Source organism: Heterodontus francisci, chromosome 3 (genome assembly GCF_036365525.1).
Source record: "Heterodontus francisci isolate sHetFra1 chromosome 3, sHetFra1.hap1, whole genome shotgun sequence".
In the NCBI taxonomy this organism is placed as follows: domain Eukaryota; kingdom Metazoa; phylum Chordata; class Chondrichthyes; order Heterodontiformes; family Heterodontidae; genus Heterodontus; species Heterodontus francisci.
Genome location: NC_090373.1, coordinates 56441730 through 56458609, shown reverse-complemented (window position 1 = coordinate 56458609; position 16880 = coordinate 56441730). Strand labels below are relative to the sequence as shown.

At 40.1% G+C, this 16880-nt stretch overlaps 1 protein-coding gene across 1 annotated transcript in view; it reads left to right on the top strand.

Moving 5' to 3' along the window:
- Positions 1-6259: 6259 nt before the first annotated feature.
- The window catches only part of LOC137366989 (uncharacterized), a 28412-nt gene continuing 17791 nt past the window's right edge, over positions 6260-16880 (top strand). The window contains exons 1-3 of the mRNA XM_068028490.1: positions 6260-6342; positions 15312-15487; positions 16531-16694. Of these exons, the coding sequence (XP_067884591.1) occupies positions 16632-16694 (63 nt within the window). The 5' untranslated portion in view covers positions 6260-6342; positions 15312-15487; positions 16531-16631. The remainder of the gene's footprint in view (positions 6343-15311; positions 15488-16530; positions 16695-16880) is intronic.

The window sequence follows — 16880 nt, the reverse complement described above, 5'->3', positions numbered from 1 at the left end:
TGAATTTAAAAAAATTAAGAATAAGATTAAATTCAGGAATATCTGTGCACAGAGAAAGATTTACATTGATAAAATACTTGGCCACAATTTTGTTTATGCTCATTCTATTAGTTGTCTTTCAGTGACAGCCACACGATTCTTTAAAAAATGTTTTTTAAATTACCTGAAAAAGTGAAAATTTAAGCGTGAACTTGCTGGCAATACAGAAAATCTTTAATGCAATTTAAGAGATAGCAATGACATGGGTTGAGTTGACAAAGTGGTAAGTTCTTTTGATTTCCAGCAGTAGTGCTCCATACTGTGATGAATGTAAGTTTATACCAGCTGATCTCCTATAGCATTGCTCACAGATGGTCTGGAGTATGTTTGTGAAGTTTAGTTGCTAAGATGGATACTGTATTTAGCCCCCTTTAACAATCCTGATTAAGTACTTCCTATGGGGATGTGGCCTAAATAGGGACAACATTAAGTCAGCTGGAGGAGAATTGTTGAGAATGACAGAAGCTTGTGAATCCTGGTTCCTGCAGCCAGGTCGAGAAGAACAAGGAGGGAAAGTTTACCTTTCTCACAGTCACATAGGTCATTTGTGACTTTAATAAGTGTTGTTTTGTTACTGTGGCAGGGGCAGAAACCTGATCTGAGGGATTCAAACATGGAGTTCCAGGAAAGATGGGCACGGATTTGAGAGACGACAACAAGTTCAAGGACTTGAGAGGAAAGGGAGGTTGTTGATGGGACAGCAGCTTGGAAGGACAGTGGGGTAAAAGGTTGGTTTTTCAGGAAGAGGCGTGATGACGATAGATTTAAAGGAGAGCAGGACAACACCTGAAAAGAGGGAACCATTAACAATATAGGTTAACATGGGCCCAGGTGAGGAAGTTGGGTAGTCTGCAGTTTAATGGGAATAGGGTTAAGAGAGCAGGAGGTGGGTCTCATGGACAAGATGAGCTTGGAAAGGGCATGAAAGGAGATAGGAGAGAAACTAGAGAAAGCTGCGAGTTCAGGGTGAGTGCAGGGGGAAGCTTCAGAGGAAGTTTGGCCCAGTGGGGTAGTGGAAGGGTGGGAAGTGGCAGAGGCAACTGATCAGATGGTCTCAATCTTAGTGACAAAGACGTTCATCAGCTCCTTACATTTATTGTTGGATGTGAGGGTGGAGCAGACAAGGGAGAGGGGTTTAAGAAGACGGTTTGCAGCAGAGAAAAGAAGCTGGGGATTTTCTTTGCAATCCAAGATGATCCTGGAGTAGTTGACAGTTTGAGCAGACGAGAGCAGGACCCAATAGCATTTTAGGTGGTCCGGCCAGATCTGACGGTGGATGGCTAGACCAGTCACGGTCACCTTGACAGCCACAGGTAGTACTGTCCTTTCTTGCTTTGGGGCTGCAGCAATTAACAGATTTAAGTCAGACCCCCTTCTGTAAAGGGAAGGCTTAAAATGGTTACCACACAGAAGGAGGCCCTTTGGCCAGTCGTGTCCATGCCGGCTCTCTGGAACTCATCTGGTTGCACTGCTTTGCCTTTCGTCTGTAGTTCGTAAATCTTTTCGCTTCAGATAATCATCCAGTTCTCTTTGAAGGCCTTGATTGAATCTGCCTTCATCACAATCTCAGGCAGAGCATTCCAGGTTCTAACCACTCGCTGTGTAAAAAAGTTTTTCCTCATGTCACCGTTGCTGCTTTTGCCAATCACCTTAAATTGGTATTGTCTGGTTCTCGATCCTTCCACCAACAGGAACACTTTCTCCCTATCCACTCTGTACAGACCCTTCATGATTTTGAAAGCCTTCATCAAATTTCTGCTTAATCTTCTCTTCTCCAAGGAGAACAGCCCCAGCTTCTCCAATCTATCCACATAACTGCAGTTCCTCATCCCTGAAATCATTCTCGTGAATCTTTTCTGCACTCTCTCTAATGCCTTCATATGCTTCCTAAAGTGTGATGCTCAGAATTGAGCACAATATTCCAGTTGAGGCTGAACCAGGGTTTTATATAGGTTCATCATAACTTCAGAAAGTGCTGGAAATACTCGACAGGTCTGGCAGCATCTGTGGAGAGAGAAACAGAGTTAACGTTTCAGGTCAATGACCTTTCATGTTCTGCTGAGTATTGCCAGGACTTTGACCGGAATTTTACGGTGGATGGATGGGAGCTGGACTCCAACATGAAAGTCGGTGGCAAACCCGCTTCCGTCTCACCCGGGGATCAGTCCTGTATTTTACTGGTCTCCAGGCTTTAATTGTCCTGAGGCGGGACTTCCACCCTTAAGGGAGCAGGTCCCACCTAGTGAGCTGCTGGCCAATCAGCGGGCCGGCAGCTCTTAGTCCCAGCAGCGCCACTGGGAGCGGTGGCCACTGCTGGGACTGCAGCCCAGCCGACGCCATGGATTGAGGAGGGAAGGTAAGTAGGGGCATGCCTCACCAGGGGGATCGGTCCTTCACTGGTGAGGCTGGGGTGGTCATTTGGGGGGAGGGGGGGTTTCTTGGGTCCCGGGGGTGGTTTGGGAAGCGGGGCAGTCCTCAATTGTGCCTGATTGCCATGCCCCACCCCGGGGTGTGGAAAGGCCGGCAGCTATCGCTGAGCGGCCTTTCACGTCCCCAGCACACCTGCTTGCCATGGGTAAAATACCCTTGGAGGCAGGTGAGGGCCCTTAAGTGGCCGTTAAGTGGCCACTTAAGGGTCTTGATTGGCCTTGGGCAGGCGGGCCGTTTCCCACCCCCCCCACCCGATGCCGTGAACTTGTCTGGAGGTGGAAGCGGGAGGATAGGCCTCCCAGAGCCTGCCGCTCAATTTTACGCCACCCCCACGCCACCATCCGACCCGCTGGGGCGGCGTAAAATTCCGGCCTTTGTTTCTTTTAAAGATTTCCAGCATCCTCAGTATTTTGCTTTTATTTCATCATAACTTCGTTGCTTGTGTACTCTATGCCCCTGTTTATAAAGCCCAGGATCCCATATGCTTTAATAACTGCTTTCTCAACCTGCCCTACAACCTTCAATGATTTGTGCACATATACCGCCAGGTCCCTCTGCCCCTGCACCCCCTTTAGGAATGTCCCCTTTATTTTATATTATCTCTCCTTGTTCTTCCTACCAATATGCATCACTTCACACTTCTCTCCATCAAATTTCATCTGCCACATGCATGCCCAAGCCACCAACTTGTTTAACTTTTTTGAATTTTATCACTATCCTCCTCACAGTTCACAATGCTTCCAAGTTTTGTGTCATCCACAAATTTTGAAATTGTGCCCTGTTTGTCCGTGTAGGTCATTAATACAGATAAAAAAAGCAGGAGTCCTAACACGGACCCCTGGGGATTCTCACTGTGTATGTCATCTAGTCCAAAAAACAACTGTTCACCACAACTCTCTGTTTCCTGACACTCAGCCAACTTTGTATCCATGTTGCTACTGTCCATTTTATTCCATGGGCTCTAACTTTGCTGACAAGCCTGTTATGTGGCACTTCATCAAATGCCTTTTGGAAGTCTATGTACACCACATCAACTGCATGACCCTCAGCGACATTCTCTGTTACCTCATCAAAAAACTCAAGCAAGTTAGTTAAACACGATTTTCCCTTAACAAATCTGTATTGGCTTTCCCAAATTAACCTGCGTTTGTCCAAGTGGCTGTTCATTTTGTCCGAATTATCATTTTTAAAACATTCCCACCACTGAGGTTAAACTGACTGGTCTGTAGATGCTGGACTTATCCTTACACCCTTTTTTGAACAAAGGTGTAACATTTGCAATTCTCCAGTCTTCTGGCACTACCCCTGTATCTAAGGAGGATTGAAAGATTATGACCAGTACCTCGGTAATTTCCACCCCTACTTCCCACAGTATCCATGGATGCATCTCATCTGTCCCTGGTGACTTATCAACTTTAAGCACAGCCAGCCAATCCGGTCCCTCTTCTTTATCACTTTTTAGCCCATCCAGTATCTCAACTATCACCTCTTTCACCATGACTTGGACTATGATCTGATTCCTTGATAAAGACCGATACAAAGTACTCACTTAGTATTTCAGCCATGCCCCCTGCCTTCATGCATAAATCCCCTTTTTGGACCCTAATCAACCCCACTCTTCCTTTTCCCACCCTTTTACTACTTATATGCTGATAGAAGACTTTTGGATTCCCTTTTATGTTAGCTGCCAGTCTCTTCTCCTCTCTCTCTTTGCTTCTCTTATTTCTATTTTCGCTTCCCCTCTTAACTTTCTATATTCAGTCTGGTTCTCAATTGTATTATCCACCTTACTTCTACGATTTTCACCCTTTTTCTGCATTATCTTATTCTCTATCATTGTGCTATCCCGGGATTTGTTTGTACTATCTTTTCCGCTTGTGGGAATGTACCTCAACTGTACCCGAGTTATCTCCTCTTTGAAGGCAGCCCATTATTCGGTTACAGTTTTGCTGGCCAATTTTTGATTCCAATTTACCTGGGCCAGATCTGTTCTCACCCCATTGAAGTTGGCTCTCCCCCAATTAATTATTTTAACTCTGGATTGCTCCTTGTCCTTTCCCATAACAAACCTAAACCGTATGATACAATTGCCCTCTAAATGTTCCCCGACTGACACTTGATCCACTTGACCCACCTCATTCCCCAAAACCAGATCCAGCAGAGCTTCCTACCACTGTTTTTTTCATGTTTGTGTTTTTGGCTAAGGCTTTCATTATTCTGTCATTTAATATCCTCTCTGCACTAACACTTTTTCTTTCATGACACCATTAACACACTCTTTGCATTTGTCCCATGACCAGCTTGCCATTTATTCTCTGTGACCCTCGATCCTATCAACACCTTCACTTTTGTTCTCTTTTGCCCCATCCCTGCTTTATTTGCTTAAAACTTATTACATTTCTAACCTTTGTCCGTTCTGATGAAAGGTCACTGACCTGAAACATTAACTCTGTTTCTCTCTCCACTGGTGCTGCCAGATCTGCTGAGTATTTCCGGCACTTTTTGTTTTTATTTCAGATTTCCAGCATCTGCAGTATTTTGCTTTTATTTTAATGCTTCTTACCTCGTTGGGCCAGAAACTGATTCAGAAAATTTTCTTGAACACACTTCAGAAATTCTTATCCCTCTCTTCCCTTTATACTATTACTATCCCAGTCTATATTAGGATAATTAACGTTCCCCCATTATAACTACTCCATAATTCTTACACATCTCTGTAATTTCCTTGCAAATTTTCCCCTCTATATCTTTTCCACTAGACAGTGGCCGATAGCATACAGCTATTAGTGTAATGGTACTTCAATTGTTTCTTAGCTCTAACCAAATAGATTCTGTCCTTGACATCCTCTCTCTCCAGCACCATAATGTTCTCCTTAATCAGTACTGATACCCCATCTCCTTTCTTTCCTACCCTGACTTTCCTGAACACCTTGTGTGCAGGAATATTTAGTACCCAGTCCTGCTCTTTTTGAATCAGGTCTCCATTATTGCCAAATCATATTTCCAAGTGGCTACCTTCACCTGCAGCTCACCAGCCTCATTTACCACACATGTGGATTCACATACATGCATAATAAACTTAATTTACACCTTATTTCATTCCCTCTTACTCTGACCCCACCTAATACCGTACTATTTCCTAGTCTAGTGCGAACTATCTCTCCCAATTCTCTGTGCACCTGTTTTTCCTCACTAATATTAACTCCTGGTTCCCGCATCCCTGCTTAGTTAGTTTAAACCCTCCCCAATAGCACGAGTAGACTTCTCATGCTTCGTTCCTCAGTCAAGTCGAGGTAAGTGATTTTCTCCTTGAAGATTCACAGCGGATGTGGCCTCTGGTTAAAAGCTAATCTCCTCAATCCCCAAGCCCCCTCCCTCACCTTTAAGATTTAAGGTAAGCTGCAGGAGGTTCAGAGGGGATTTGTGCTAATTTTTTTCACCCAGAGGGTGGTTGGAATCTGGAACGCACTGCCTGAAGAGGTGGTAGAGGCAGGAACCCTCACAACATTTAAGAAGTATTTAGATGAGCAATTGAAATGCCAAAGCATACAAGGCTACGGGCCAAGTAATGGAAAATGGGATTAGAATAGACAGGTGCTTGATGGCCAGCATAGGCATGATGGGCCAATGGGCCTGTTTCTGTGCTGTATAACTCTGACTCTATGACTTGCCCAGCAGCAGGTTCTACAGTGTGTAGCCTCTCCTTCCCAGCCATGCTCAATTCCCAGAGGAGGCTCTATTAGGCCACCCATGTCTGGAAGCAACTTGTTTCAGAAGATTTTATACAACCAAAAACATACTTCAACACAGGAAAGCTCGAAAACCACATGCAATTGCACCAGCAGCCAGAAAAACAAATCAAGCAACCAACCTGTAAGTACTTCATGATCACTTTATGTAGTGCTGATGGCAGTCCTTCATTCTGTTTAACATTACATAGTGCTGACGGGAGTCCTTCATTCTGTTTAACAATATGTAGTGCTGATGGGAGTCCTTCAATCTGTTTAACATTATATAGTGCTGATGGGAGACCTTCATTCTGTTTAACATGATATAGTGCTGATGGGAGTCCTTCATTCTGTTTAACATTATATAGTGCTGATGGGAGTCCTTCATTCTGTTCAACATGATATAGTGCTGATGGGAGACCTTCAATCTGTTTAACATTATATAGTGCTGATGGGAGTCCTTCATTCTGTTTAACATTATATAGTGCTGATGGGAGTCCTTCATTCTGTTTAACATTATATAGTGCTGACGGGAGTCCTTCATTCTGTTTAACATTATGTCGAGCTAATGGGAGTCCTTCATTCTGTTTAACATTATACAGTGCTGATGGGAGTCCTTCATTCTGTTTAACATTATATAGTGCTGATGGGAGTCCTTCATTCTGTTTTACATTATGTAGTGCTAATGGGAGTCCTTCATTCTGTTTAACATTATGTAGTGCTGACGGGAGTCCTTCATTCTGTTTAACATTATATAGTGCTAATGGGAGTCCTTCATTCTGTTTAACATTATATAGTGCTGACGGGAGTCCTTCATTCTGTTTAACATTATATAGTGCTGATGGAAGGCCGTCATTCTGTTTAACATTATATAGTGCTACTGGGAGTTCTTCGTTCTGTTTAACATTATATAGTGCTGACAGGAGTTCTTCATTCTTTTTAATGGGAGTCCTTCATTCTGTTTAACATTATATAGTGCTGATTGGAGTCCTTCATTCTGTTTAACAATATGTAGTTTTGAAGGGAGTTCTTCATTCTGTTTAACATTGTATAGTGCTCACGGGAGTCCTTCGCTCTGTTTCACTTTACGTAGTGCTGATGGGAGTCCTTCATTCTGTCTAACATTATATAGTGCTAATGGGAGTCCTTCATTCTGTTTAACATTATATAGTGCTGATGGGAGTCCGTCATTCTGTTTAACATTATGTAGTGCTGATGGGAGTCCTTCATTCTGTTTAACATTATATAGTGCTGACGGGAGTCCTTCATTCTGTTTAACAATATATAGTGCTGATGGGAGTCCGTCATTCTGTTTAACATTATGTAGTGCTGATGGGAGTCTTTCATTCTGTCTAACATTATATAGTGCTGATGGGAGTCTTTCATTCTGTTTAACATTATATAGTGCTAATGGGAGTCCTTCATTCTGTTTAACATTATATAGTGCTAATGGGAGTCCTTCATTCTGTTTAACATTATATAGTGCTAATGGGAGTCCTTCATTCTGTTTAACATTATATAGTGCTAATGGGAGTCCTTCATTCTGTTTAACATTATATAGTGCTAATGGGAGTCCTTCATTCTGTTTAACATTATATAGTGCTAATGGGAGTCCTTCATTCTGTTTAACATTATATAGTGCTAATGGGAGTCCTTCATTCTGTTTAACATTATGTCGAGCTAATGGGAGTCCTTCATTCTGTTTAACATTATATAGTGCTGATGGGAGGCCGTCATTCTGTTTAACATTATGTAGTGCTGATGGGAGTCCTTCATTCTGTTTAACATTATATAGTGCTGACAGGAGTTCTTCATTCTTTTTAATGGGAGTCCTTCATTCTGTTTAACATTATATAGTGCTGATTGGAGTCCTTCATTCTGTTTAACAATATGTAGTTTTGAAGGGAGTTCTTCATTCTGTTTAACATTGTATAGTGCTCACGGGAGTCCTTCGCTCTGTTTCACTTTACGTAGTGCTGATGGGAGTCCTTCATTCTGTCTAACATTATATAGTGCTAATGGGAGTCCTTCATTCTGTTTAACATTATATAGTGCTGATGGGAGTCCGTCATTCTGTTTAACATTATGTAGTGCTGATGGGAGTCCTTCATTCTGTTTAACATTATATAGTGCTGACGGGAGTCCTTCATTCTGTTTAACAATATATAGTGCTGATGGGAGTCCGTCATTCTGTTTAACATTATGTAGTGCTGATGGGAGTCTTTCATTCTGTCTAACATTATATAGTGCTGATGGGAGTCTTTCATTCTGTTTAACATTATATAGTGCTAATGGGAGTCCTTCATTCTGTTTAACATTATATAGTGCTAATGGGAGTCCTTCATTCTGTTTAACATTATATAGTGCTAATGGGAGTCCTTCATTCTGTTTAACATTATATAGTGCTAATGGGAGTCCTTCATTCTGTTTAACATTATATAGTGCTAATGGGAGTCCTTCATTCTGTTTAACATTATGTAGTGCTAATGGGAGTCCTTCATTCTGTTTAACATTATATAGTGCTAATGGGAGTCCTTCATTCTGTTTAACATTATATAGTGCTAATGGGAGTCCTTCATTCTGTTTAACATTATATAGTGCTAATGGGAGTCCTTCATTCTGTTTAACATTATATAGTGCTAATGGGAGTCCTTCATTCTGTTTAACATTATATAGTGCTAACGGGAGTCCTTCATTCTGTTTAACATTATATAGTGCTGATGGGAGTCCTTCATTCTGTTTAACATTATATAGTGCTAATGGGAGTCCTTCATTCTGTTTAACATTATATAGTGCTAATGGGAGTCCTTCATTCTGTTTAACATTATATAGTGCTAATGGGAGTCCTTCATTCTGTTTAACATTATATAGTGCTAATGGGAGTCCTTCATTCTGTTTAACATTATATAGTGCTAATGGGAGTCCTTCATTCTGTTTAACATTATATAGTGCTAATGGGAGTCCTTCATTCTGTTTAACATTATATAGTGCTAATGGGAGTCCTTCATTCTGTTTAACATTATATAGTGCTAATGGGAGTCCTTCATTCTGTTTAACATTATATAGTGCTGATGGGAGTCCTTCATTCTGTTTAACATTATATAGTGCTGATGGGAGTCCTTCATTCTGTTTAACATTATGTAGTGCTGATGGGAGTCCTTCATTCTGTTTAACATTATATAGTGCTGATGGGAGTCCTTCATTCTGTCTAACATTAAATAGTGCTAATGGGAGTCCTTCATTCTGTTTAACAATATGTAGTGCTGATGGGAGTCCTTCATTCTGTTTAACATTATATAGTGCTAATGGGAGTCCTTCATTCTGTTTAACATTATATAGTGCTAATGGGAGTCCTTCATTCTGTTTAACATTATGTAGTGCTAATGGGAGTCCTTCATTCTGTTTAATATTATATAGTGCTGACGGGAGTCCTTCATTCTGTTTAACATTATATAGTGCTGATGGGAGTCCTTCATTCTGTCTAACATTATATAGTGCTGATGGGAGTCTTTCATTCTGTTTAACATTATATAGTGCTAATGGGAGTCCTTCATTCTGTTTAACATTATATAGTGCTGATGGGAGTCCTTCATTCTGTCTAACATTATATAGTGCTGATGGGAGTCCTTCATTCTGTTTAACATTATATAGTGCTAATGGGAGTCTTTCATTCTGTTTAACATTATATAGTGCTAATGGGAGTCCTTCATTCTGTTTAACATTATATAGTGCTAATGGGAGTCCTTCATTCTGTTTAACATTATATAGTGCTAATGGGAGTCCTTCATTCTGTTTAACATTATGTAGTGCTAATGGGAGTCCTTCATTCTGTTTAACATTATATAGTGCTGACGGGAGTCCTTCATTCTGTTTAACATTATATAGTGCTGATGGGAGTCCTTCATTCTGTCTAACATTATATAGTGCTGATGGGAGTCTTTCATTCTGTTTAACATTATATAGTGCTAATGGGAGTCCTTCATTCTGTTTAACATTATATAGTGCTGATGGGAGTCCTTCATTCTGTCTAACATTATATAGTGCTGATGGGAGTCCTTCATTCTGTTTAACATTATATAGTGCTAATGGGAGTCCTTCATTCTGTTTAACATTATATAGTGCTGATGGGAGTCCTTCATTCTGTCTAACATTATATAGTGCTAATGGGAGTCCTTCATTCTGTTTAACAATATGTAGTGCTGATGGGAGTCCTTCATTCTGTTTAACATTATATAGTGCTAATGGGAGTCCTTCATTCTGTTTAACATTATATAGTGCTAATGGGAGTCCTTCATTCTGTTTAACATTATATAGTGCTGACGGGAGTCCTTCATTCTGTTTAACATTATATAGTGCTGATGGGAGTCCTTCATTCTGTCTAACATTATATAGTGCTGATGGGAGTCCTTCATTCTGTTTAACATTATATAGTGCTAATGGGAGTCCTTCATTCTGTTTAACATTATATAGTGCTGATGGGAGTCCTTCATTCTGTCTAACATTATATAGTGCTGATGGGAGTCCTTCATTCTGTTTAACATTATATAGTGCTAATGGGAGTCTTTCATTCTGTTTAACATTATATAGTGCTAATGGGAGACCTTCAATCTGTTTAACATTATATAGTGCTGATGGGAGTCCTTCATTCTGTTTAACATTATGTAGTGCTGATGGGAGTCTTTCATTCTGTCTAACATTATATAGTGCTGATGGGAGTCTTTCATTCTGTTTAACATTATATAGTGCTAATGGGAGTCCTTCATTCTGTTTCACATTATATAGTGCTAATGGGAGTCCTTCATTCTGTTTAACATTATGTAGTGCTAATGGGAGTCCTTCATTCTGTTTAACATTATATAGTGCTAATGGGAGTCCTTCATTCTGTTTAACATTATATAGTGCTAATGGGAGTCCTTCATTCTGTTTAACATTATGTAGTGCTAATGGGAGTCTTTCATTCTGTTTCACATTATATAGTGCTAATGGGAGTCCTTCATTCTGTTTAACATTATGTAGTGCTAATGGGAGTCCTTCATTCTGTTTAACATTATATAGTGCTAATGGGAGTCCTTCATTCTGTTTAACATTATATAGTGCTAATGGGAGTCCTTCATTCTGTTTAACATTATATAGTGCTGATGGGAGTCTTTCATTCTGTTTAACATTATATAGTGCTAATGGGAGTCCTTCATTCTGTTTAACATTATATAGTGCTAATGGGAGTCCTTCATTCTGTTTAACATTATGTAGTGCTAATGGGAGTCCTTCATTCTGTTTAACATTATATAGTGCTAATGGGAGTCCTTCATTCTGTCTAACATTATATAGTGCTGATGGGAGTCCTTCATTCTGTTTAACAATATATAGTGCTGATGGGAGTCCGTCATTCTGTTTAACAATATATAGTGCTGATGGGAGTCCGTCATTCTGTTTAACATTATGTAGTGCTGATGGGAGTCTTTCATTCTGTCTAACATTATATAGTGCTGATGGGAGTCTTTCATTCTGTTTAACATTATATAGTGCTAATGGGAGTCCTTCATTCTGTTTAACATTATATAGTGCTAATGGGAGTCCTTCATTCTGTTTAACATTATATAGTGCTGATGGGAGTCCTTCATTCTGTTTAACATTATATAGTGCTGATGGGAGTCCTTCATTCTGTTTAACATTATATAGTGCTGATGGGAGTCCTTCATTCTGTTTAACAATATGTAGTGCTGATGGGAGTCTTTCATTCTGTTTAACATTATATAGTGCTAATGGGAGTCCTTCATTCTGTCTAACATTATATAGTGCTGATGGGAGTCTTTCATTCTGTTTAACATTATATAGTGCTGATGGGAGTCCTTCATTCTGTTTAACATTATATAGTGCTAATGGGAGTCCTTCATTCTGTTTAACATTATATAGTGCTAATGGGAGTCCTTCATTCTGTCTAACATTATATAGTGCTGATGGGAGTCTTTCATTCTGTTTAACATTATATAGTGCTGATGGGAGTCCTTCATTCTGTTTAACATTATATAGTGCTAATGGGAGTCCTTCATTCTGTTTAACATTATATAGTGCTAATGGGAGTCCTTCATTCTGTTTAACATTATATAGTGCTAATGGGAGTCCTTCATTCTGTCTAACATTATATAGTGCTGATGGGAGTCTTTCATTCTGTTTAACATTATATAGTGCTGATGGGAGTCCTTCATTCTGTTTAACATTATATAGTGCTAATGGGAGTCCTTCATTCTGTCTAACATTATATAGTGCTGATGGGAGTCTTTCATTCTGTTTAACATTATATAGTGCTGATGGGAGTCCTTCATTCTGTTTAACATTATATAGTGCTAATGGGAGTCCTTCATTCTGTTTAACATTATATAGTGCTAATGGGAGTCCTTCATTCTGTTTAACATTATATAGTGCTAATGGGAGTCCTTCATTCTGTTTAACATTATATAGTGCTGATGGGAGTCCTTCATTCTGTTTAACATTATATAGTGCTGATGGGAGTCCTTCATTCTGTTTAACATTATATAGTGCTGATGGGAGTCCTTCATTCTGTTTAACAATATGTAGTGCTGATGGGAGTCTTTCATTCTGTTTAACATTATATAGTGCTAATGGGAGTCCTTCATTCTGTCTAACATTATATAGTGCTGATGGGAGTCTTTCATTCTGTTTAACATTATATAGTGCTGATGGGAGTCCTTCATTCTGTTTAACATTATATAGTGCTAATGGGAGTCCTTCATTCTGTTTAACATTATATAGTGCTAATGGGAGTCCTTCATTCTGTCTAACATTATATAGTGCTGATGGGAGTCTTTCATTCTGTTTAACATTATATAGTGCTGATGGGAGTCCTTCATTCTGTTTAACATTATATAGTGCTAATGGGAGTCCTTCATTCTGTTTAACATTATATAGTGCTAATGGGAGTCCTTCATTCTGTTTAACATTATATAGTGCTAATGGGAGTCCTTCATTCTGTTTAACATTATATAGTGCTAATGGGAGTCCTTCATTCTGTTTAACATTATATAGTGCTGATGGGAGTCCTTCATTCTGTTTAACATTATATAGTGCTAATGGGAGTCCTTCATTCTGTTTAACATTATATAGTGCTGATGGGAGTCCTTCATTCTGTTTAACATTATGTAGTGCTGATGGGAGTCCGTCATTCTGTTTAACATTATATAGTGCTGATGGGAGTCCTTCATTCTGTTTAACATTATATAGTGCTGATGGGAGTCCTTCATTCTGTCTAACATTATATAGTGCTGATGGGAGTCCTTCATTCTGTTTAACAATATGTTGTGCTGATGGGAGTCCTTCATTCTGTTTAACATTATATAGTGCTGATGGGAGTCTTTCATTCTGTTTGACATTATGTAGTGCTGATGGGAGTCCTTCATTCTGTTTAACAATATATAGTGCTGATGGGAGTCCTTCATTCTGTTTAACATTATATAGTGCTGATGGGAGTCTGTCATTCTGTTTGACATTATGGAGTGCTAATGGGAGTCCTTCATTCTGTTTAACAATATATAGTGCTGATGGGAGTCTGTCATTCTGTTTGACATTATGTAGTGCTGATGGGAGTCCTTCATTCTGTTTAACAATATATAGTGCTGATGGGAGTCCTTCATTCTGTTTAACATTATATAGTGCTGATGGGAGTCTGTCATTCTGTTTGACATTATGGAGTGCTAATGGGAGTCCTTCATTCTGTTTAACATTATATAGTGCTAATGGGAGTCCTTCATTCTGTTTAACAATATGTTGTGCTGATGGGAGTCCTTCATTCTGTTTAACATTATGTAGTGCTAATGGGAGTCCTTCATTCTGTTTAACAATATGTAGTGCTGATGGGAGTCCTTCATTCTGTTTAACATTATATAGTGCTGATGGGAGTCTGTCATTCTGTGTAACATTATCTAGTCCTGATGGGAGTCTGTCATTCTGTTTAACATTATGTAGTGCTGATGGGAGTCCTTCATTCTGTTTAACAATATATAGTGCTGATGGGAGTCCGTCATTCTGTTTAACATTATATAGTGCTGATGGGAGTCCTTCCTTCTGTTTAACATTATATAGTGCTGATGGGAGTCCTTCCTTCTGTTTAACATTATATAGTGCTGATGGGAGTCTGTCATTCTGTTTATCTATATGTAGATTTGAAGGGAGTCCTTCATTCTGTTTAACATTATATAATGCTGACAGGAGTCCTTCATTCTGTTTCACATTTCGTACTGCTGATGGGTGTCCTTCATTCTGTTTAGTATTATGTAGTGCTGATGGGAGTCCTCTTTTCTGTTTAACATTATATAGTGCTGATGGGAGTCTGTCATTCTGTGTAACATTATCTAGTCCTGATGGGAGTCTGTCATTCTGTTTAACATTATGTCGTGCTGATGGCAGTCCTTCATTCTGTTTAACATTAGGTTCAGCTGTGCAACGTGAAGATAGTATTGCCTTGAGTGTAGCATTCAAAAATCACAGTGCTGGCATCAAATTACTGATTTGCTCATCATCTCGCTGCTCTATGCTGCTGGTAATTGGTCGGTGCGTGCCCAGAAACCCCTTTTCCAAGATGCATCCTGCGTATTTCCCATCAGAAGCATTATGGGTCCCAATTTCAATCCTTGTGTGGCACCTAAAAAATGGGTGCAATGTGGCCCAATTTGCCCCCACTGTATCTAATATGCATAAATTATGATTTCAGAATATTTTTTGTGCATGAAGAGAGACTTAAACAAGGAATATGACATAAATTCCTTGTTTTCCTCAGCCTGATTGTTTACGTTGATTGCTACTGGCTTTTCCATTCTGGTATATGCTAATAAGGTTCTCAGGAAGTTTTGGCATATGCAGGGCCAATGTAGAGTCTCATAGTGATGGATTTTTAGGGAGTAAAAGAACACACATTATTGAATCAGTGCAGATTTTTCCAGCTTTCAACTTATCAGTACAGATTCTTGAATCTGTTTATTGGAATGTTGGGATTTATTTTGTGTGCAGGCATTACTGTGCAGCTGAAGTATTTCCAATGTTCCTTCACAGGTCACATAATATTAAAGTGAATATAATTTTCTGCCTTTTTTCTCCTTTAAGGAAAACTTCAAACCAACCTTAAATCTGCTGCTAGTTTACATTCCCAGCTGTTGCTTTCACTTGGGGTTAATTTTGAAGATCTGTCAATCCCAGTGACTTGTGCCGTTCAACAGACAGAGGAAGGTAAAGAATGTGAACCATAGGAAGAGCTGCAGACAAAGGAAATGCATGTGCAGGTAATCTGGAGTAAGTTCTGTATATGTTGCCAGTGTTCGCCTGACTTGGAAATATATTGCCGTTCCTTCATCATCAGTGGGTCAAAGTCCTGGAACTCCCTACCTAACAGCACTGTGTGGGTGTACCTACACCACACAGACTGCAGTTGTTCAAGAAGGCAGCTCATAACCCACCTTCTCAAAGGTAATTAGGGATGAGAAATAAATGTTTGTCTTGCAGTGATGCTCACAAAAAAAATCCAAATATATGGCCATTGGCTTTATCTCCTGGAGTGTTCTTTCTCTCTCTTTCTCCTCACCTGGGATTGTTGCTAAATCTGTAGCCTGCCAGCAAGAGTGATTTCAGTTCATTTTTTGGTCATTGGGTTTCCAAGACCATTGCCATCCCAGGCTCCTTTTCCATTGACGGAGGGATTTCATAATCCTGGGATCTGCTGCGTTGGCAGCCTGCATGTGGTGCTATTGGGCCAAAGTGCCTGGAAGATCCCAGCCAAATTGGAGGGATGAATGACACACTGATCTCTGTCCAGGACCCCCACCCCCACCGCCACACCCCCCAACCCCTCGCCCATTGTGCTGCAGCTCTTAATGCTTGAAGAGCGAGGCATGGGTAGGGGCTATTAGAAGCTCATCAGTACCTGACATATTGGTGGAATGAGGTATGGTGATGTGTGGTGCAGTTACCAGCTTTTGTCAAATGGGGAGTTCTTTATGCAACATCCATGGCGGCAGAGAAACCGCTTTATCCCAGAGATAGGGAGGGTGCTGTGTTGCTAATGATGCTGGGTAAAGGACACCATTTTTTTTCACCTGCTGTCACCTTGCGCTGACCTGCATATCTTGCGTTTTAAGTTGTAAAGGGACTTGGAGAATTAAAGGGTGTCCATAGTTTGTAATTGGAGAGTGTTACTGTTTCAAGGTGCAGCTTGAATTTGTTACAATGTAAGTTATTTGGGACTGTCAATAAATGTCTGCATTTTTATTGCAGGTGTATGTGTGTACAGGTCTCACTGTATGTTTCCTGTCTTTTTTTGTCTTTCAAGAAAAATTTAAAGCTGACCCAGTTACACGCTCCCAGCAGTTGCTTTCAGTTGGGGCTAATTTTCAAGACCTGCCAATCCCAGTGACCTCTGCAGTTCAGAAGATGGTGGAAGTTAAAGAATGTGAACCACAGGAAGAGGGGCTGACAAAGGAAATGCCTGTGCAGGTAAGCTGGAGAAGTTCTGTGGATGTAGCCAGTATTAGGATTAGGGTTAGGATTTAGGACATACAAAAGGGCTTTGAACTGTAGGAGTGATGGCAGTATGGTGCAGGGAAGGATGAAACATCCTGGTTGTTCAAAAGGCTTCAATGTCAAACCTACTTGCACTTTCTGTGGATTCGTCCAGTACAT